The sequence below is a fragment of the Hippocampus comes genome, unplaced genomic scaffold (assembly GCF_001891065.2).
Source record: "Hippocampus comes isolate QL1 unplaced genomic scaffold, H_comes_QL1_v1.1 scaffold104, whole genome shotgun sequence".
Classification (NCBI taxonomy): domain Eukaryota; kingdom Metazoa; phylum Chordata; class Actinopteri; order Syngnathiformes; family Syngnathidae; genus Hippocampus; species Hippocampus comes.
The window spans coordinates 4,051,358-4,073,955 of NW_017806072.1; the positions used below are offsets into that span (position 1 = coordinate 4,051,358).

Consider the following 22,598-nt stretch of genomic DNA (forward strand, 5'->3'; position numbering starts at 1 on the left):
TTGTTTATTCAAATTATTTTGCATATCACAATATTCAAAGATGATGTTTACACTTTCCACTCCCAACATTGGGTTCACCCGAAATTCAATGACATACTGTATATACCAAATATATACCAAACTTTCTGCCACTCCAACAACACTGCTTTGAGTGAAAGTGTCATCGGGATGGGCTGTATACTGCCATGTTTTTTTTTTCACGTACACATCCACAAAAATTAAGCCCAAAAATGATTTATTTTTCCAATGTATGTAAACTTACAGTCCACCATTTCTACAATAGAACAATGCTATTTCTCTTTGTTTGTTTTTTTTGACAACTTCACTCACTTTCTTACTCTTTCTCTCTTTCAGGTGTGCTCAGTCTACCTGAGGGTCTGACTCTGCAGCAGCAGCGAACAGGAAAGAATGGCGAGGGAAACGCCTACAGCCAGTCTGAACTGCGCTCTGTTGAACAGTGCTTACTGGCCACACGAGTGGGCAGCATCTCTGAACTCAGTGAGTGATTGCTTCTGCATACATATTATTGTGACTGTAGTTTGTCGTGCTATAAAAGTGTTTTGCAGCACTGACAGGGTTTTCTAATGTGTTGCCCCTCGGTAAAGTTAAAAAAAATATATACCGGTATATTAAACACACCTCAGTGTTTTGCACTACAACGAACTGCAACGACAAGGAGGAACATTGTGTTAAATCTCTGACTGTGTCACTGTCATTGATTGGGCATTCCAAATTGTCCCAAGGTGTGATTGTGAGCGGGAATGGTTGTTCGTCTATGTGTGCCCTGTAATTGGCTGGCAACCAGTTCAGGGTGTCCCCCGCCTATTGCCCGAAGACAGCTGGGATAGGCTCCAGCACGCCCGCGACGATTGTGCGGATAAGCGAATTAGAAAAAGGATGGATGGATGGATGTGTCACTGTCACTACCGCTCTCAATCTACTTCTCTACACTGAGCCAATTTTGGCATCCCACAGCATTTGTGCAAGCACTCAATACAATGCACCTATGAATAATACAGTAATATAAGTGCAACTCTTGTTATTGTGCGCCAGTCTGGCAGCAAAATCATTTTCAAGCTGTGATTTTCAGGTCAAATGTGCTCATCTTGTTGCTTTAAACTTTTCACATTTGTGTTGGCTGACATTACTGACGGACAGGCTAATATGATCATGGCAGCGTTCGGCTCTGCCCAAATATTGCTCCGGTACATTAGTAAACCTGCCACTGTACAACCCTTGTGTGTGCGTATGAATGTGCATCTTAAGCAGAAATGAATCATCAGGAGTTGCTGTGTCATTAAGTAGATTCTTTCGAGACACACACACACACACACACACACACACCCACACACACACACACACACACACACATTCAGCGCCAGGCAAAATGATCTGACACATTTGTAGGTTAAATAAAAGGCAAATAAAGTAAAGAAACAAAAAAGTGTTTTTATTTTGGAAAAGTACATATATTTGGGACAAAACAGATACAGATAAAAACAATGATTCGCCACAAGGAAGCTTTTCATTATGTTGTACCATGCCTCATCGGGATAGTAAACAGTTAGTGGGGGAACCACTGAGGGTTTTCCATCCATTCTATATTGATGAGGTCGAGCATGGACTCATCATATGTTGACAAGGGCAACACAAGTCAGCGGCTGGTGGATAATAGTAGAGCCCTGTCCAGAGGTAATGTCATCTTCACTGGGGGAAAAAAAAAATCCATAAATAACTGTGTTTTGTAAACACACTACAAGAATAACTGTGAGTGAAGCATAGCTGTCATCGAAAGGGATGTCACAATCTCTCTTTGAAAGAAGGCAAGATGGAGGGGAAAAAAATAGAATGAGATGATTGTGATTTGTTTGGAAGACGCTTTAAAATCGAATACTCCTCTGCTGTCAAATTTGCATCCTGCTCAGGGAGTCACTGGCATTTGGCTCTCTTGTGGAGCATTACTTTCCAATTGCCTCTTTTTAATTTTTCATTTTCTCTTCTGCCAAAGGCCGTATTAGCATATTTGAATTGAAACCATGTTATCATACCTACAGATGTCATTAACACTGAGGGTGAAATCACTCAGTCATGCCAAACAAAATGGTGTCACTCTGGTCTTAACTGTTCTGTCCTTGTAAAAATGTATGATAATGAATTTAGTGAACATACTGGGAGCGCGTATGACATGCATATACATTATTCTGTTAGTTTCCACTGCTGTATTGGTTTCCATAAACAATACAAGGCAATGTGTGAAGGTAGAGCTTCACTGTCTGTGCTCTTGTCCTCTGAGCCTCTGCTCTGAGGGCTCTGTTTACTTTTAATGCAAGAGAATAACTGCATGTCAGGAGGAGGGAGTAGCCTCTCAAAGAAAATTGAACTACAGATGTTGTTTTGTGGAGATTATACTGTAAAATGGCAGCGGTGAAGCAATTTGATAAAGGTATAATACCAAGTTGGTAGGTAGGTACGTAGGTAAGTCGATCGGTCGGTCGGTCGGTAGATGGATGGATAGATAGATAGATACCGTCATGATCCTGTACTGTTTGCTTTTTGTTTCAGTCTCTAGATGGTGAGTGGGCGTACACTCACAAGTTGCACCTCTCTCAAATCTGGCCTCATTACCTGTCTGCTTTAAAAGCCAGGGCACGCCGACAACCGACTGTCGGATTATTAGCCTTGCTCATGACTCTGTCTCCAAGTGCTTGATTTTCTAAACACGCCTCGACAGTTTTCCTCCTTTGTTCAGAGTATTTTAGTTCTTGTAAGTATTCCTGATGTATTCTCTGTTTGTGTTCACTGTGGATTGGATGCTCTTGTCCTTTGAGCTGACAAGCAATTTAACTTTGTCTTGTTCCTTGCCTTTTGCAAACACTTTTTGTTTGTTCTCCCCATTTCCTGGTTCTTTGCTACCAGCATTATTCGTTGTACTTTGTCGGTCTTGTGTTTTTGTTAATAAATATCCTTTTGATCGAAACTTCTTGTGTCTATGATTTTGGAATCCTCATTCTGTCCAGACATCTGACAGATACATATAGATGAATTGATAAATAGATAAGGGCGGCCCATTGGTTCAGTGGTTAGCGCGTCGATCTCACAGTGCAGAGGTTGTGGCTTCGATCCTGGCTCCGGCCTTCTTGTGTGGAATTTGCATGGGTTTTCTCCGGGTACTCCGGTTTCCTCGCACATTCCAAAAACATGCATAGCAGGCTGATTAACCACTCAAAATTGTCCCTAGGTGTGAGTGTGAGCGCGGAAGGTTGTTCCTCTCTGTGTGCCCTGCGATTGGCTGGCAACCGGTTCAGGGTGTCCCCTGCCTACTGCCTGACGACAGCTGAGATAGGTTCCAGCACCCCCCCGCGACCCTTGTGAGGATAAAGCGGTTTAGAATATAGATGGATGGATGGATGGTAAATAGATAGAGATCAATAGATAAATTGGTAAATAGACATCAATAAATGGATAGCTAGAGCCACTAGATAGAGTTAAAAAGTGTTGTATTGAGCCCGAAATGTGATAAAAAGGCTCAGGAAAACGCACTGTTGTTGCATCTTTAACTGTATTAGATGACAGCAGAGAGGTGCACAATGCTTATTTCCAGTTCCTCGACTCATAAGATGGTGATGTACAGTAGCGGTCCTTGCTGCTCTTGAAGGAGATAGACAGCTTCATTGCCTCATTCAGGCGTCCTTTTCACACTCCTCGGTCACTTTGAGGCTAAATGGACACCTGGGAGGAACCAAATAGCACAATTTCAGAACTGAACAAAGGCTCTGTCTGTGTAATCAAGAGTTTGTAACTGCACTATTATACACATGCGCTCGCACGCACACATACACTCAGAACACATAAACAGGAAAGTGAATTTATTTAGACATGCACACCATCATTTTACAGCAAAATGGAAATGCAGCGAAAATGATAACAGTAAAGCCATGACAATGGGTTTCATTTAGCAGCAGGCTATGCCTGTTATTTGTTGATAAGAATATTAAGATCAGATTTAAAACAAATTCCAGCATTTTTACCTGGGAAAGCACTTGCTGACTAATCGTAATTGGCACAGAATAAGCTTCCTTGTGGTAATCATCAATGTTTGTTTGTTGAATACTGTTTTACGCAGTTTTGAATGCCAGCATTGTTGTGTGAAAAAGTATTTCTTGTTGCCTTTTATAATTCCATAATTTTACCTTGTAATTTCACGTTTTTTCTGTTGGGACAAATTGGTAGACTCTTGAAATGCAAATGGGTCACAGATAAAAGAATTGTTCTCCTTTGGAATATACTGAAAAACACTGTAAATCATTGTAGTTCAAAAGTGAACAGGATGCAAATTGGAAGAAAATGAAGGCCATTTATACACTAAAAAGAAAAATATACTGAACTGAACTGAACCCTAATGGCTTGTGTCCTTTTTTGTTCTCCCCCCCATGGTGTGAATGTGTTGGGTGTGGTGTGTAGGTGACATGGTGTCACGAGCTATGCACTACCTCCAGCCACTGTACACCAAGAACCACAACAACGGGACACCCATCCATCAGAAGAGCGCAGTGATGCACTGGGCCCCCGAGGCCATCTACACATTGTGTTACTTCATGCACTGCCCCCAGATGGAGTGGGAGAACCCCAACATGGAGCCATCAAAAGTTTCCTTACAAACTGAGAGGTAAGATGCAAAACAGCAAAGTTGCGCAAATGAACAATCGAAACAAACTTGTTGTCAAGTTAGATCGGGACTATTCACGATGTAGGATAGTTTCTATGTTTTGGCGGGTGGGGTTTATTTTTTTTTGCATCACTTTTTTCTTTGTTCATTCACGAAGGTGGGTTAATGTTACAGTACACCTCAGTTTATCTTGGGGCATACATTTCAGATCCATCCATAATAATGAACATATAACATAGAAAGACCATAAAAGATTTTTTTATGTAATTTTGTCCCTCCCTAACTTATTAAAAGACATTCGTTCATCATTCGCTCACACAGTTCAAAGCATGCTGCTTCAAGCTGTTTATTTGTCATGCCTAGTTTTCTACAAAAGTAGCACACAAAAGAGAATCAAAAATTGTATCCCGGTATTTAAATACATACATTTTCAACCAACCCATCTAATTTGGTCGAACAAAAGGCCACTACTTAAATGCTAACATATGATGGAAAATGCAATAGACAGGCTAATTGAGTACCATATTTTCACGGCCAAAATACGCACTTAAAAGTCTTACATTTTCTCCAAAATGGATAGCACGTCTAATAATGCGGGTGGCCATGTGCACAAAGTTCCAAAATCTGTGAATGTTGTTGTGTGTCTTCGATGAGGGCTCCGCTTGACTGACTGATGCTGTGACCGACTGTTCTCTCAACCAGTCCCCACATTACTACATACCCACTTGGACTATGGCAAGTGATGTGGGACAAGCATACTTTGCATTTTGAACTACAACAAAAAGATTGCCGACAAACATAGCCAGCCCAACCACATCACCAACCTGGACGAAGTGACGTTCACTTTTGATATCCCGGTGCACAATACGCACAACGGGGCACGTGAAGTCGGCTTTTACTGTTGTGCATGGTTGCCATGCTAATGGACAGAAACGGCCAAAGTGAAGTTGCGAGCGGCGAGTGCAACTTTACTAAGACTGAGAGGCACCGCCGGGCGAGTTACGCCGCAAATTGTAATTGGATTGTGGATCCTTGTGCTAATGTGTCTCCTTGTGCTGTTGTTCGAGCTTTCGTAAAAGCCGACATCATTTCTGAGGAGCTGCACGGCAACGAGATTTACTCTGACAATCACGCGAGGGAACCTGGCATGTTTGATTGTGAACTTGCCCAGCTGTTCATTTCGGATGCAGAAGATTAGGACCTTGATGGATTTGAGGATGAGGATTGATCAAAAAATAACGTTAAATACTTCAAGCTCCCGCTGCCTTTTTAAAAACACTAGAGTACATGCATGCTTCAGTTTTTTTTTTTTTTTTAAGATAGCGTACGTGTTACCATTCCTGCATCCAATAATAGAATGCGTCTTGCATATGTGTTAAATATAGAAATAGCACACGTAACTGACACTATGCCTTTTAATACAGTGTGTCGTAAGGTCGTGAAAACACTGTAATGTTAAAGTCATTTTAAGAACTTGTAGAATGAAAAATCTAAATTCAGGTCCAACCAAAAAATCGTTTAAAAAACTGTGAAGCAGCAGGGGTGCGATCATTCCTCCTTCAATTGTTGATCGGTTCTCGGCTCCATAATCTTGATCGTGTGAAGCCTATTAAATATTCACTTTGTTCTTCCTCCCTGTGTAGTGGCACACATGACGATTTGTGTGAAACTGTACATTCCCCAATAAGATGCAACTAGTGTGTTTTGGACTTCAATGACTTGTGTAAACACAGTCTGGTTGATCCACATGTCACGTTGTACAACAAAACGCTTCGGGAGCCTGCTGTTTGGTCCAAGTTCTTGTTATTTTAGTAAATGTTTAACCAAGTTTAACTCTGTGGGTTCTGCTGTGAAATTCAGTTCACTTCAGTTTAGTCTTATTAAGATACAGTATTACAGTGAAACTCCTCTACAACGAAATCATGTTTGCAGCAAGAAATTTTTCACAACAGGGGGTTTTTCACTGTAGCAAATTTGATCTCAGATGTAAACACACACACACATACATACAAACGTATGTGTACTCTTTATTTTTATTCAAATAGTGCATAAGTATGAGCAGACACTTATTTGACACTTCATATAGTCAGTGAAGAAAGGAAAAAAAGGGAAAGAAATTGGGAATTTACGATCAGTATTCACTTTCACTTACATCAATTTCTTGGATAATGTCTTTTATTTTGCTTCCTCCGTCTTTCATTTTGATCACTTTTAACCTCTCTTCCAGCATCAGAGCTCTTCTTGTCTTAGCTGCTTGACATCCAAAGGCCCGTTTTGTAGCCATTTTAGCAATGCAACGTTCTTCGCTGCATGTGAAACTAACAATAACAAATACTTCCTGGACTACTGCGCATGTGTAAAACAGTGTGGTGGTTGCTGTTGCCATTTCCGAACGAAGCAGTAGAGGTCGCTGTTGGATTAGACTTCGTTGTAGTGAATCTCGTCGCGAGGCAAGAGCAGAGAAAAAGATTTCGTATAACGCAACAGTGTTTTTTTTTCGTTGTATGGGGGCAGGAAAGTGGGAATGGTGTTAATGCACGAAGATTTTTTCACACTAGGGGGTATTTTCGCCTATGTCGGTTTCATTGTAGAGGAGTTTCACTGTACAATAACAATCACATAGGGAGCATGCACTTTATCAAGGAAAATAAAAACAAACCGAAACAGAACAAAGACTCCATATCCCGATTATTAAACAGATGGTCAGAAGCACGGTTGCTGTTATGGCAAAATCTTCCCAGAGAAGTAAATTGTCTCATTAAATCTTCATTTTTATTTGTCACATATTCAGATTAAAAAAAAAAAAAATCTAGCTATTGCAGACACGTTTTTAATGAACCACCCCCATAGGGGCTGATATTTATTGATTTGTCTGTCCAATTCCTGCTGCTTCCCATCTTGTGTCTAGTAAACAAAATGTATCCTTGATGATCACCAGCATCATATTTCAACAGCAGACAACTGCTGGGGGACTTTTCTCGGTGTTACAATTTACACCCCTGCAGAAAGTATGCACCCCTCTCACCTCAGCATACAGTGTGTACAATCCACAGGTAATACTCCTTTATCACTCCACGTTGCTAATGCAACTCTGCCGACTGAGATTTTATTTACGTCTTCCTCCTCAACCTCCTCCCGCACTGTCCAACCAGATTCCCAAGCACTCATAGAATAGCTATTAAAAGTAACTTTAAAAAAAACAGAATAAGTCCTTTAAATGACCTGAAGAGTTGCATGAAGGAGTCATTGTAGCAGGCAGATGCAGTCAGTATTGATTGATGCTGCAGTAGCAGCATCCTCAGTATGTCAGAATGATGTAAGGCTCTGGCAGTGATTTCATGTTATTTCCCTTGCTTGCATGTTTCTGAACAAGTCATTTACCTCTAAATAATAATTGTCTCGGGGGATAAGGAGGGGCACAAGACAGTCTTCGTAAATGGTTGAAGGTCAAATGTATATTGTTATCTTTTGGCATTTAGACAGTATCTTGATCTGTTCATAGTCCCTGCAATGGCGCGGAAAACTACGTCAGCTGGCAGCATTGTGCATGGTGTGATGCAAGGATGGCGTTGAGTGTGAGCAGGCCGTCACTGTGGGCAACGGGCATTTTTGCTTTCAGCTGATGCGGGTCTTTCGGATATCCAATTAGAATCTTCATTCACGACATTTGTTTAAAAAAACAAACACACACACACACAAACACACACACACACACACACACAATGTCACTTGTGGTTTTCTCATATTAAACAGATTTGCAGTGCCTCTCTTTATTTAGTAAGGCTGTGCTCGAACATGACGTGGAGCGGTGACATGATGTAAAAGGAAAGAACGGTGGGGTGGAAATAGGCATTTATGATATAATGGGTGTAATGAAAGGTATAAGGTTAAATGAACTGAATTCCATGACAACTGGCTTGATAAACGGCTTCATAATTGGCATGAATATAGGCAATTCTAAAAATTCAAACACCAGAGTTCACTATCCTTGATTTAGGCCGAGATTAGGGTTAACCGCTTGGGAGAGCCCTACTTGATTTAGACCTTTTCAAAATAAGTGATATCTGGAGAGCAGGGGTGTTAAACTCGTTTTGGTCTGGGGGCCAAATACAGCCTAATCTGATCTCAAGTGGGCCGGGCCAATACACTACACTCACAATAAGACCAATTCTCTTTGTATTAGTGCAAAGAACTCAATTCTTAGCATATTTATATGAAATGAATTTTCATTGACTAAATAAATTATGAACAACCTAAGAGCTAAAAATAGTATGTGCAATCTCACCAACACCTTTACTCAGTTTAACATTTATTCAACTGTGTTAGCATGAAAAGTGATCACGGTGATTTTAACAATGTTGCGAAACATTTAGTCACAGCTCTGTGGAACTTAAAAACACTGATCTTTCAACATCTGGGAAGCAATTTGAACAAATGAATGGCTTTCACAGCATTCCAAGCATTCTGCATTGTTTTAATGAGGCTAGCAAAATGTAAATGGCTCTGCTTGGATATATGAAAGGTCAATGATACCTCTGAACTCAGAGAGGCACTTACAAGTGATTAAATAACAACCATTGACAGGTTTGTACCACTTGCACATCAAGCTCTCTACATGTATCATTTACCCTCTTAATATTCCAGTTTTAAACCTTAAGGGAGCGCACCAAGTTTCTTCAAAAGGTTAATATCACCATATGAGAGAGCCTGAAGATAGCACACAACTTGCTTATCAATCAGTGCACATAACATATACCTATATCAAATAATATCTGTTGGTGCTATAACATTCACTATAATACTTATTTTCCGATTTGAGATGAAACATTCAATAACCAAATAATCACATGTACCCTCTGATGGCTGCATTGAACACATGCCTCATGAACATAAATTCTGTTTTTAGAATGCAAAATGAATGTAATGTAATTGGGCTTAGCTGGAGGGACTTTCCATGTTTGTAACATATTTTGGTGACAGCTCATTTACTTGCCTAAGTGGAAGAAGTGCATATTGGTATGCATAACATGCTGTTGGTACATCAGTGAAGGTCGAAATGCAGAGAACCATGCTTGCGTATTTTCCGTGATATCGCTGCAGTAAAATCCGAGGATGTGTCTACCTGGAGGATCAATGGAGCGATTTATGCCATTCATATGTACAGTATGCATATTTTCAACTGCGTGAATAAGATCTCTTCCATGTGTCAGTGTGTGTGTTGCATTATTGAATTCAGGGATACTCCTCTTAAACAGTGGAAACACTGGGGTCAGGATCAACCATATGGTTGTCATTTCCTGCATCTGTCTCAGCAGGACTGCTAACAAGTACACCCTTACCACCTTACAACTCAGTATGCTGGCATGTGTGAAAGATGCACTCCATCTGCTTGTTTGGCTTCGATGACAGTGTGTTCTTGTGGTTGTGTAATCCAAGCACATTTCAAGAATGTACCACAACAACATATTATACTGTGGTAATTCAAGGACTCTTAATGCATTATATACTGTATTGGCAACATTTACTATTCTGCGATTGGCTGGCAACCGGTTCAGGGTGTCCCCCGCCGACTGACTGAAGACAGCTGGGATAGGCTCCAGCAACCCCCGTGACTCTTGTGAGGATAAAGCGGATCGGAAAATGGATGGATGCTTTCGAAATCAGAGGCCAGCAAAAATCTGCTGCTCAAATCTTATTACATTTATCTTGAAATAGGGATTGGTCACAAATAATGCTTGCAATGTCTCTGTATTTTTAAAAGTGAAGGCAATGTGCAATAGTGGTATTGTAGCAGGAAACATTAAGATGAAACAAATAATTTGCTTTTATAAGCTACATAAAATGATGTGGCATGGCAAATTTTGAATTTGACACCTGTGGACTAAAGAAATTGCCTACCATTGCCGGTTGTAGCCTGCTAAACTCTTCAAAGTCAACTGGGAAAGGCCTCGAGCTCAGCTCTAATGAGGACAAACGGTATAGAAAAGGGATGGATAGATGAATTCCAAGTTGAGTGAATCACATTTTTTTTCTGCTTTGACTTTGTATGAAAATGCCAAATCATGAACATTTATGAAAGATCTTTTTAGCTGCAGAGTGGATAAAAACGACGATGTGTCAGCATGAGCTATACCCTATAATGTTCATGCAATTTTTTCACACCAGCACATCTCTATAGCATGCAGTTTTCTTTTTCTTTAATTCCGTTTACTTGGCAGGGGTCATCCTTTACTAAAGTACTATCTCGCTGGGCAATTGAGCTAAGATAACATATGCAAATTGCATCTGAGGTGGATTAAAAAAAAAAAAAAATTGATAAACGTCTATTGCTGATGCCACATGTGTTTCGATCTCCCCCCACAGGCCGTTCATGGTGCTACCGCCTCTGATGGAGTGGGTGCGTGTGGCTGTTGTTCACACTGAGCACAGACGGAGCTTCTCTGTGGACAGCGATGATGTTCGGCAGGCTGCCAGGCTGCTGCTGCCTGGAGTGGACTGCGAGCCCCGCCAGCTCCGGTACAGCTGCAGTCCTTTAGGCTTCACAATGCACACACATTCATGCATGCATGCACTCACACACACATGCACACACCTTCCAAAACTCAACTCATGTCAGCAAGGAATTATTTTTTTGCTTGTATAGTTTTGTAAAAAATTTAAACTTTGTGTTTTGGGTGATCAGTTGCACGTTGTGCACATTAAAACATCCACCTAACTCACTTGGTGTGCTTTGGCCTTCAGAACGGATGACTGCTTCAGCGCCTCAAGGAAACTGGATGCTGCCTCAACCGAGGCAAAGCTCCTGCAGAACTTGGGCTTCCATATGCTCAGCTGTGGACGCACAGACTTGGTGAAGCAGGCTGTCAACCTGCTGGGGCCGGATGGTATCAACAGCATGAGTGAGCAGGTTAGAGACAGGCAGCTCACTTCAATCATTTATGTTCAAGCACATTTACACTTGCTGAATGTGCACAGAAAGTTGTCACGCTGCCTGTGGAACAAAAGTAAATGGCGGCTGCTTCATCTTGATTATTATGCAGACATGCAAAATATGATATACAGTAGATAAAATAAGTCTACACACCTCTGATGAAATGCTACCATCTCATATGATAAAATGAGACAAGAAAATAAAAATTCCCACCCTGAATATGACCTATAAGATGTACAACTCCTGAAATTCTTTCAGGAAGGGAACTAAAAAAAACAAAAACGAAATAATGTGATTGCACTATTGTGCACATTCTCTTATAACTGGGATGTGGCTGGAGTCAGAATTCAGTAATCACATTCAAATGGAAGTGAGCACACACCTGCCACCATTAAAAAGCCCTCTTAATAACCCCAAATAGAGTTCATCGATTCTAGCAGGCTTTTCATGACGTTTATTTTTTGCTTTCTAGCCGAAGCCAGAAAGTTTTATACAAACGCTGACTGCTATTTCAAACTGTTCATAATTTCCTCCACCTTGTCGTAAGTCCCTAGTTCCTCTTGAAAACAAATGCTGCCACCCCCTGTTGGTTACCCCTGCACCAAACATATCTTCAGGAATTATGGCCAAAAAGTTTGACCTTGGTTTTCATTGGAATGCGTGACAAAAGCTTGTGAGAAGATTTGTTATGGTCCAATCTTCTCAGGGAGACCATGAGTATATAGAAGCCTAAGATGAAAATTAGTCTAATACTATACACACACCCCGGGTCTAAGGCCACAACATTTCTGTGTCTATATGGCTTATAGTTTATGGTGGGTCCACCGCTGTGCAACTAATAACATTCTAAAGAAATCTAATCAAAGAACTCTTTCAGGGTCAAAATGTAGAAAGAAAAATCTCCGTATGATGAATTGCTACACCACTGCAGTTTATTAGAGCACAGTCAAGTGCCAGGGTTGAATCTTGGAAAAAAGAATGAACCTTGGTCCAGAGGCAAAGTACAGAGGATGTGAAGTGATTTTCTTTTTCCCTTAAAACTTTCAGACACCGTAGATAAGCTGGTAACTACCAGAATTTGGGTGCGATGTATATGGAAATTGATCAGGATTTTTTAAACGATGTATGTAAGTCAGTGTTTTTAATGCAACAGACATCTTGGTTGCATGACTGGCGACAGATCCAGGGTGCAGTAAATCAGTTGGCTGAGTGTCCAGCTCCCCATGACATTGAACAGGATAAGCGGTGCTCAGGATTGATGGATGATGTTTGCAATATTTGATTCAGATCCATCTATTCAAAGTTTATCCTGTCCAAGGTTATGGCTGAGCTTGAGCACATTCCAGCCAACTTTGGGCAGGGTTCACCCTAGACTGGTTGCATATAGACAAGCCAACATTTACACTCGCATTCAACCCTATATGGACGATTGAGAGTCTTCAATTAACCTTATAGAGGAGGAAAGTGGAGGACCACACATCCACGACATCAACAAATTAATTCCATACAGCAAAGCCCAAGCTAGTTTCCCTCATTGTTTGGCAGACATGCTCGCTCCATTCTCTACAATGCCGTCCAAATCTTTACAAAAGCACAAATTAATTTATCCGGGGTTGCTCCCACTCTACCCGCCCCTCAGAAATGTTATCAACACAAGGCTACATTTCTGGCACTTTAAAATGACCATTCTGACTTGTGCAGCCAAAGGAAAGTGTGCGTGTGATGTTATGTTGAAAGGACAGCGTTACCTTCAAATATGACACAGCTGTGCGCTTGTGTTCGGTGCTTGTGCTCATGCAGGGGATGACCCCACTCATGTATGCTTGTGTCCGTGGAGACGAGGCCATGGTGCAGATGCTGCTGGATGCTGGAGCTAATATTAACAGTGAGGTTAGTGTTTTGGCTGTAATACATCAAAGGTATTTCAAGGTCAACAGCAAAAAAAAAATGTGAGCCAGCAATACTGAATTATGTATCGTAGTGAGAATAGCATGTTTCAGGGTACCAAGACATGAAAGGTGTTGTTGTGTAAGAACCCTCAATCTCAGTGTATACAGGTATGGTGCAGCAAGGAGAGAAAAACAGACTTAGTGATCCTCATCTCTCTCACATTCCTCTCCATGCATTGTACTGTTTATTGTTTAAGCATTCATGATCATCAGGGAATGATTGTCCTGACCGGACACACCATTAGGTAACGTAATTCCAGTGCAAGAGTTGCGAAAATATATTGCCTAAAATGGTGGGATCCTACTTAAAATGTTCTGTTTTAATGGACACAGACAGAGAGGTAATAATTTCACAACGTCTTTATCATTGTGCTTGTGTTCTAACGCTGCACTCTACCGCATAAGCTGAGACGTGTTTTTTTGGTTCACTCATGTAGTTAAATATTGGAATCAAGCTTATAAATAATTTGTGTTGGATATACAGTGGTACCTCTACTTACCAACGTCTCTTCATACGAGATTTTCAAGTTACGAAACACCTCAACAAGAAATTATTGCCTCTAGTTCCGAAAGAAATTTCAAGATACGAAAGGTAAAAATACAGTATGGGTTGCTTCGCAGTTTCCTGAACGCAACATACTTATAGCTGATCTGCCATTGGCTATTCCCGATCATCATCCTGGCATCCCATTGGCTAGGATGGACCTCTACCGGTATGTGTCTATGCGTGTAGATCAATAGATGTGTGTTTATGCAGCATCCTCGTCATTCGCCTCTCGCACCATGAGGTGTTCCGATAGTTTTACATAAATGTGAATCCCCAGAACAAGTGTTCACCAGTCCGGCGATCGCTCACTCTGCTGATGTTTGCCTTGGGCATTTTCGAAGGATTGTTAAAAGCCGACAAAAGCAAACGTCCTTTGCTCAGTTCTTTACAAAACGCCAGGCAAAAAACACTCCTGAGAGAGAACATGAACTAAAGAGGGCAGAAAACGATGAGGACGCAGTTAAAAGTTAAATGACCCTCATTTTTATTCTTTATTCTTTATTTTTTACATTGTGCAATAATCTAATTTGTAGCATTTATTTGTTACATATTTTGATGCATTTTTATGCTTTAGAAAACATTCATGTCTGAATTTTGGGGGCTTGGAACGGATTAGGGCATTTACATGGAAAACGCGTCTCTACTCACAAAATTTCCTTGTTAAGAAATTTCTTCCGGAACCAATTAATTTCATAAGTAGAGGTGCTACTGTAATACACTTTATGTTGTGTCGTGCACTTGTGCATTACTGCTAACTAAAATCACCATAATAGTGATTGTATTTCCTAATACATCATTTTAAAAAATAATGAGCATTATTTACTTTCTGTCACAACGTTCTTTACTGTTTTTTTTTTTCCTCTCATGTCACTGTCAAAAATTTCTTTTGAATACGTGACCCAAAATGGGACCTCTACATTGCTTTAAAACAAACAAGGGACAATCGGAGGAGTTTTTCAAACCTTGAGTTACAGCCCATGTTGTTAACCCCACATTGGGCTCTTTTGAATGTGCAGGTAAACCAACTTAAATGCATATTGAATAATTCACTTCAGTAACAAAGCCTTCACTTTCTTTTGGTTATTGTTTGATTGTGCTGATTGCGGGTGAGACAGTGATGTCCTTTAGATTAGGGAAGGTCTCACAGAATCCATAGAAGATGTCTGAGACAACATCAAGTTGATCGTGTCCATTATCACCTCAGCAACATGCATCATCAACCATCGCGCCAGCTTTGATTTGCAGTTCACTGACACTCGGCCAAAGCACAAAGACACGCTAAGTGCAATTTATGCATCACTTAGCCGTTAATTGATCCGCTAATTATGTTAAATTCTTTTTATCTCATCACACATTCTCAACTGTGGAAAATGTGTGCTCATTGGCATCAAGAACTTCACTTTGATTTGTTACATTCTCCCCACACCCGAGAGATAACCCTGAGGTAGGTCGAAGCCCTGTTGGAGAAACCGCAGTGGAGGGACGAGGGATCAGAGAAAATCCATTAGGATGAGGCCTAACTAGACAGATCAATTTATTGTGTTCATTAGAAGGTCAACATGTTGACAGGTTGTCCTCTGCCGCCCCAGGCCTCTTAGATGATTACTCCAGGTGCTCCCGAAGCGCTTTTTGTCCTCCCTGCAATAGCTTGTCTTGTGCTTGCTTGGCCATGTCGTCGTTTTTAATGGCTTCATGTCTCTCTCCCTCATCTCCCTTTCATGTCCCCCATCCCCTCCTTCAACTACCCCACTCCCGATGTCCATTCCCCAGGTGCCAAACTCAGTGCACAGGCACCACTCAGTCTTTCCCGAAACGCGCCAGGCGACGCCCCTCACTTTTGCTGTGTCACATGGACATGTGCCTGTGGTGCAGGTAGTGATGTCCTCTTTCATCTGTTGACTCTCTCTGTGCTTCAACTCATGGTTGGTCGTCATTTTCACTTCAATCAACGGTCATCTTCTGTCTTTTTATTTCTATTTGGACATGATCAAAAAGGGGTTGTCCATTTGGCTTTTCCAGCAAATGGAACAGGCTCCATTAGGTAAATGGAAAGGTGAACCATGGGCAGTGGACTAATTGTAATCGAACACATTTGACTAATTCAGTCTGCCCTCTCAATGATGTGCACACTGGGATTATGTAATTTACTTTTAACAGAAAATGCTTTAAACCGGCATTTTGATCTCCCTTTGAATAAATACCATTCAGAATTAAAAAGAGATGTACTACTGGGTACATGAAATAATTTCCCAAGCTTTTCACTGTAAAATGTTTCTTGTTACTCGTGTTTCATGATAGCTGCGCATGGTGAGATGGGTGAATGCGTAAGATTCTTTTGAAGTAGAAAAAAGAAAAATGTATGTGTATGCGTAGTTAAATGATGCCTTATGTAGAGTTTTGAGGTTTGTTTCATGTAAAAAAAAAAAAAAAAAACCTTTTTAACAAGTGTATTCTCTTTTTGCAAGCGGGATGCATGATACAACCTCATATTTATTGTGTCTAACTCAGGGGAACTTTGAGAAGTTTTCGCATTTTTTCCCCGCTGTGGACAAGAGCAGTTATTAATTATAAAATAATCCTTGGATGCTCAGTGCATCTCTTGGCTCCGGCTCACAGTCTGCCTGTTTTGTATTTGGCTAAAGATAGTGAGTGGCAGCTGGCTTTAGTTCCATTCTTAATGAAACAAGAGCACAATTAATTCCACGTCAGCCTGTATTCTAAATTAGTAATCAAACATTCATTAACTGCATCTTACGTGTTAGAGAAGCTCAAAGTCACCCAGCTAAATAATTTTCTCTCTCTTCCCATCATGTCCTCCTCGGTCACCCCACCTGAACTCTGCAGCTGCTTCTGGATGCCAAAGCCAACGTGGAAGGCTCCCTGCAGGACGGGATGGAGAACTACACTGAGACCCCGCTGCAGCTGGCTGCTGCTGCAGGTACACGCAAGCACCGTGGCTCCTCTTCCCCACTTCCATCCAGCTGCTCCTCCCAATCCATTTCTAACAGCTTCACCTGAATGTCAGCCTCATCTTTGGCTGACTCGTGACTTAAAGGCGAATTTATCCTCAGCGCTGGCAGAGACTCTATAATCGGGTCCTTTCTCAGTTCTGTGGAGCGCGTCTGCATATGTGCTTTTCATGCTCAGGCAACTTTGAGCTGGTGAGCCTGCTGTTGGAGCGGGGGGCCGACCCCATGTTGGGAACCATGTCCCGCAATGGCATCTCTACTGCGCCGCAGGGAGATATGAACTCCTACAGCCTGGCAGCAGCGCACGGACACAGGTGATGCACCTTTATGGTAAAACCTAACTTAAATGTTCAACCGCCATTGCACACCTACGGATGAGTCAGCTGCACACACCCTCACTCATTGTCGCGCCTTCTCGGTATGCACTATAAATGACATACCATACACTCCACAAACTCATCTACTCAGCAGTTTAAAGGACCATGAAATTAACACATGGAAGGTGTTGTTTTTGTTGGTCATTACACGAATTAACATTCTGTGACAAAAGTGCTGATGTTTTAGCAGATTTTGTTGTTCTCACAACTGTGAGACAATCACATCAGATTTAAATGTGAAGGATAGCTTTGTTGACTTTTTCTTATTATTGCAAATCACTCTATCGTTATTGTATGAACTGATCTCAAAATCATCACTATGGCCTAAACAAGGCATGTTTTTATTGGTGTTTTGCTTTTATAGTCAAACGGTGCAGCATAACAGAAGATGTGCATTCATTGAAAAGTAACGTCAGTAAAAGTATTAAACTTTGTTTGTTTTTGCTTGTTTCTTCCAGAAATGTCTTTCGGAAGCTGCTGTCACACACACAGAAAGGTAAAGGAGATGTCTTATCCCTAGAAGAGATTCTGGCAGAAGGGTCAGCGCTGGAGGGAAGAAGTTCATCTGAGACAGACCTAATGCGAACAGGGAAGGCCAAACTGAAAGCCCTGAAAGAAGCCATGTACCACAGTTCAGAACATGGACATGTAGACATCACCATAGACATACGGAGCCTTGGTTAGTTGACTTATTCATAACAAAACCTCAGTTACTGTTTTTTTCCTCCCCTCAATATCTGACGTCTTGTTGTTTTTCCTTGCATTGTTCCATCCACACCTCGTGGCCAGGGGTGCCATGGACTTTGCACACATGGCTGGAATCTTTGCGCACATGTTTCTCCCAGCACCGCCGGCCACTGATCCAGGGCCTTCTCAAAGAATTTATCTGCATCGAGGAAGATGAGTACACTGAGGAGCTCATCACACACGGCCTGCCGCTCATGTTCCAGATCCTCAGAGCCAGCAAGGTACACGCCGTCACATCATGGAGCAACCACTCCATAGCCATTGTCAAATGTGTAAAATGACAGTGGGTTCCACAGGTCCCAAATGGTTTGGCATTTGAACATATACAATCATGGTCCAAAATGACAGCCAGAATCCGAAACCTGAAAAAAGTTGGGCAAATGGAGACATCATACGCTTCCCAATGTGTTTTGCCTGCTTTTTTTTTTTTTTTTTTTTTTTTTTTTAAGCATACACTTTATTAATTCTCTTAACACTCAAATGCAGACACGTATCTGTCCGACCACGTGCAGATCTTCTTCCTTCTCGTTCGGCTCGAGAGACGTTCAAAGACCGCCTCCAAAAAATCCCTTCCCAATTGTTTTTTCCTTTTTTTTTTTTTTTTTTTTTTTTTTTTTTAAGCATACACAACCTCACAAGGAGTAACTGATGATACACCAAAGATCCAAATGTCAAATGTAGAAATTAAACTGAAACTTCTTACTGGTAGCACCACTCATCAAAATGCTGGTTTATTCCGTGTTTTGTTGTTTTTCAGATTTTCTTTTAACAACACTTTTGTAAATTATCTTTGCTCTGATGCAGCTATTAACCGTACTGTACTGTTATTCCTTCTCTCATACTCATCACATGACCGGTACTGTTTGATAATGTTGAGATCTGGCAACTTTTGGATTGGACGCTTGCCGGTTGACATTTCTAATGGGGAAGGTTAATTTGAACAAATTGACAACCGAAAGGCCTCCTGGAACTGCAAAATATTTGATATGAAAGGACTCAGTTATACTGTAATTTGACTCAGTGTACAGAATGGACAGGCCTATTTATTCCTAGTGGATGTTACTAGCTGTTTGCTGGTGTCATGCCACATTAAGCGCAAACAGCCTTACTGCACACAGGGGGCTTGTCGTGAATTGCAGTGTTCCTCTTTTCCCCTTCTGCTTTGGCAACTCAAACACACACAGGAGAGTTGGGGAACAAAACTGTAATAGAGCCCATGTCTTTCCCGTTTTTCACTTTTCACAGTGTTGCACTTTTCACTCATCCCTTTGGAAGTTGAGGTGTAAAACATATCTGATATATGTCCAAAACCCATTCAGATGTGTGAAATGAAATCCACGTTTGCTCTGTTGTGTGTACTTTGTGTTTGGTCAGAATGAAGTGATCAGCCAACAGCTGTCAGCCATCTTTACCCAGTGCTATGGACCCTACCCCATCCCCAAACTTGCAGAGATAAAACGCAAGCAATCATCACGCCTCGGTGAGAGCATGTCACTGTGTTTATAAGCACTTTCTTTTTCTGCTGAATCCTGTTGTACTTGTAATGAAAAAAAAAATGGCTGTACAATTGCAAATCTCCGAGGAATTGTTGGGTCAACTCTTGACTGAATGCTGAATGAATGGAAAGAGTACCCAGCGCCATCTCGTGGCCAAAAATAGGGAGTCAAAGATCATTTACGGGTACTTGTAAATTAATAGTGCTTTTTGATATTCGTGACGTACGTTTATTGCTTGTTTTGTTTCATTTATTTAAACACAAAATTAACATTCGTGTCTTTTAGATCCTCACTTCCTGAACAATAAAGAGATGTCCGATGTGACATTTTTGGTGGAGGGGAAGCCGTTTTATGCCCACAAAGTCCTGCTCTTCACAGCCTCCAATAGGTAACTTTCAACAAGAAATATTTTGTTCATGGTTATCATGACATTCATTTTAGATGATATTCAATGACTTTTCATATCAATGTCTTGTTGTGAAGGTTCAAAACTCTGCTTGCAAATCGGCCTTGTGGTGAAAACACTTGCATTGAAATAAGCCATGTGAAATACCACATTTTTCAGGTAATTACTGTTTTCCAAACCCCATGCTCATGTCCTTTCTTTGTGTACACAATGTACGTATGCGTGCGTGGCAAAAAGCTTAGCTTTTCTTCCCTCTCAGCTTGTGATGCAGTATCTCTACTGTGGAGGAGCAGATGCTCTGCATATTAGGAACCCTGATGTTATGGAGGTTAGTTTTTTTTTTTGTTTTTTTTTATCATCTTGGGGAAAAAATGCAATGGAAGGAAAATGAATGGAAAGGAAAAATGTCTGTATGTCTGTATGTATGTACACAGCGTTAGATTTAGGCCTCTTTGTTACAAATAATTCGATGCGTGAGTTGAGCTACACTTTTATATCGCTGTGACCTTTCTACTTATTATGGTCTTTCCTATCTATTTGCACTATTGCCCACTTACCAGTTGAAACCAGTTAAAATCATGGAGTCGCACAAAGGAAAATTCCAACTCATTGATAGGTATGCCGTGCTCCCAATTGGGGGCGTGGCACACACAGTGTAACGACAGGAATAATTTCAGACAGGGAGACCTTGTTCTGCACTTGTGCGGTAGATAGGCTCCACGGGGCCGTGTACTAACTCTTCTTGCTGTCCATTATATTGTCTAACTGGGAAATAAAGTGTTCTGGTAGTTGTGAGGATAGTGTACATTGAAGATAAAATAACTGGCAGAGGCTCACTCTGAACTTTTCAACCGTATACCGATATATATGGTTGAAAAGTCTACACTTCAATCATATTGATTTCAAAACCTAAAAACTCTGCCCAATTACTTCATGACCTAAGCCTGACACTTTTTATTTGCAGCTTTTGTCTGCATCGAAATTCTTCCAGTTGGAAGCGCTGCAGAGGCATTGTGAGATTATCTGCACGAAGAACATAAACACAGATACTTGCGTGGAGATCTACAACCACACGAAGGTACAAACAACACAAAGGTTTTTTTTTCACATTGAGAATATGATGACCTTTTAATGCGATTTCAACCCTTTATTTACCTTTTCCCCAGTTTCTAGATGCACCAGACCTAGCATCCTACATCGAGGGCTACTTCCTAAAGAACATGGTCATGTTAATAGAGCTGGAGCCATTTAAACAGCTGCTGTATGATGCACCTCCAGATAGTCCCAGCTACAACATCCTTCAGAACTTGGAGAAAACGTTGGCTGTTCGCATCCAGTCCATTCACTTGTCCTCATCCAAGGGGTCCATCGTTTGAACTCCTAAACTTATAAAAACCATCGCAGGCTTGGAACACAAGTGATATCGCAATAAAAAAAATATATATATATATGTATATATATATATAAATATATTTATGCTCCAGCACCCCCCGCGACCCTTGTGAGAGTAAAGCGGATTGGAAAATGGATGGATGGATATAAATAAATGCCTGGGCTGCCATGTTGCCATGTTATAGCCCGTTGTGGTGGAGGCTGTCTCTCCATGACAGTCATACAATAGCTTTTCCCACTCATCTCATCACGATGCAGTGTTTTGTTCCATGATGAGTTATGGACACTGACAGGAAGGATGTGGCGTCATCTCTTGAAACATTTACGAGGCTTTTTGTAAACAAATATACAGTACCACTGATGATCCTTCCCATGCTGCAAGGGCACGTTGCTGGTGTCTTCTGTTGTGATTACTTGCTCACTCGTCTGTGGTAAAGAATACATTTGTATTGTCAGTCCTGATGATTACTCTTTAAGGCCAAAAAAACGGACCTGTAACATAAAATAGAGTGGCATCCTTCATGTTTTATGTGGAAATCAGAACTTGAATTTCCTTTACTGTGTAAATATTGTTGATAAAAGCAGATTGATCAGTAATGTAAGTCACTGTATATATCCAATTTCTCATGTGTCTCACTGTTGAAAAATGCTGTGAAAGAAAAGCTATCTATCTATGTTTAAATGTTGCATGTCAAAGGGAACGTGTTGGAGGACGAAGGTTGATGCTTCATCGAAGAGTGGATGTTGAGTGAGAATTGATTTGTCATCAGCACGGGTCACTAAATGTCGAAAACTCTAACGCTGTTGTCATTCTTGTTAAGAGGCTCAAGGTGTGTTTAGTCATGAAACAGAGATGCTGTTAGCCGTCATCAAGAATTGTGAAACTACATGCCATGTATGTGTGTGTGTGACTTATCTTTCCTTCATAAAGAGTATTGATAATGTGCAACAGTTTGCTGTCTTTAACTGGCTCAAAAGAAAAAGAGAAAAAATACCCACAAGGGGGCATCCTTGATTCTGTTTGATGTGAAAAGCTGCCTCTCACCTGCTGAAAGGTTTTCTTCACAGTTGGAGAGTTGTAATTTGGCATCCAGCTGATGCAGTTCTGAATCGACTGC

General features: G+C 41.0%; 1 protein-coding gene across 2 annotated transcripts in view; it reads left to right on the plus strand.

The window, feature by feature from the left end:
* Nucleotides 1-22,465, plus strand: part of btbd11b (BTB (POZ) domain containing 11b) — a 90,683-nt gene extending 68,218 nt beyond the window's left edge. Inside the window, exons 2-17 of one of the 2 annotated variants that reach the window (XM_019894230.1) lie at nucleotides 355-498; nucleotides 4,462-4,666; nucleotides 11,030-11,182; nucleotides 11,408-11,573; nucleotides 13,398-13,487; nucleotides 15,864-15,965; nucleotides 16,938-17,031; nucleotides 17,241-17,376; nucleotides 17,898-18,118; nucleotides 18,229-18,407; nucleotides 19,561-19,666; nucleotides 19,968-20,070; nucleotides 20,166-20,247; nucleotides 20,348-20,416; nucleotides 21,053-21,166; nucleotides 21,255-22,465. In XM_019894230.1, coding sequence (XP_019749789.1) covers nucleotides 355-498; nucleotides 4,462-4,666; nucleotides 11,030-11,182; nucleotides 11,408-11,573; nucleotides 13,398-13,487; nucleotides 15,864-15,965; nucleotides 16,938-17,031; nucleotides 17,241-17,376; nucleotides 17,898-18,118; nucleotides 18,229-18,407; nucleotides 19,561-19,666; nucleotides 19,968-20,070; nucleotides 20,166-20,247; nucleotides 20,348-20,416; nucleotides 21,053-21,166; nucleotides 21,255-21,464 — 2,174 coding nt within the window. In that variant the 3' untranslated portion in view covers nucleotides 21,465-22,465. The remainder of the gene's footprint in view (nucleotides 1-354; nucleotides 499-4,461; nucleotides 4,667-11,029; nucleotides 11,183-11,407; nucleotides 11,574-13,397; nucleotides 13,488-15,863; nucleotides 15,966-16,937; nucleotides 17,032-17,240; nucleotides 17,377-17,897; nucleotides 18,119-18,228; nucleotides 18,408-19,560; nucleotides 19,667-19,967; nucleotides 20,071-20,165; nucleotides 20,248-20,347; nucleotides 20,417-21,052; nucleotides 21,167-21,254) is intronic. The other variant, XM_019894232.1, reaches the window with a different exon arrangement.
* Nucleotides 22,466-22,598: the final 133 nt, after the last annotated feature.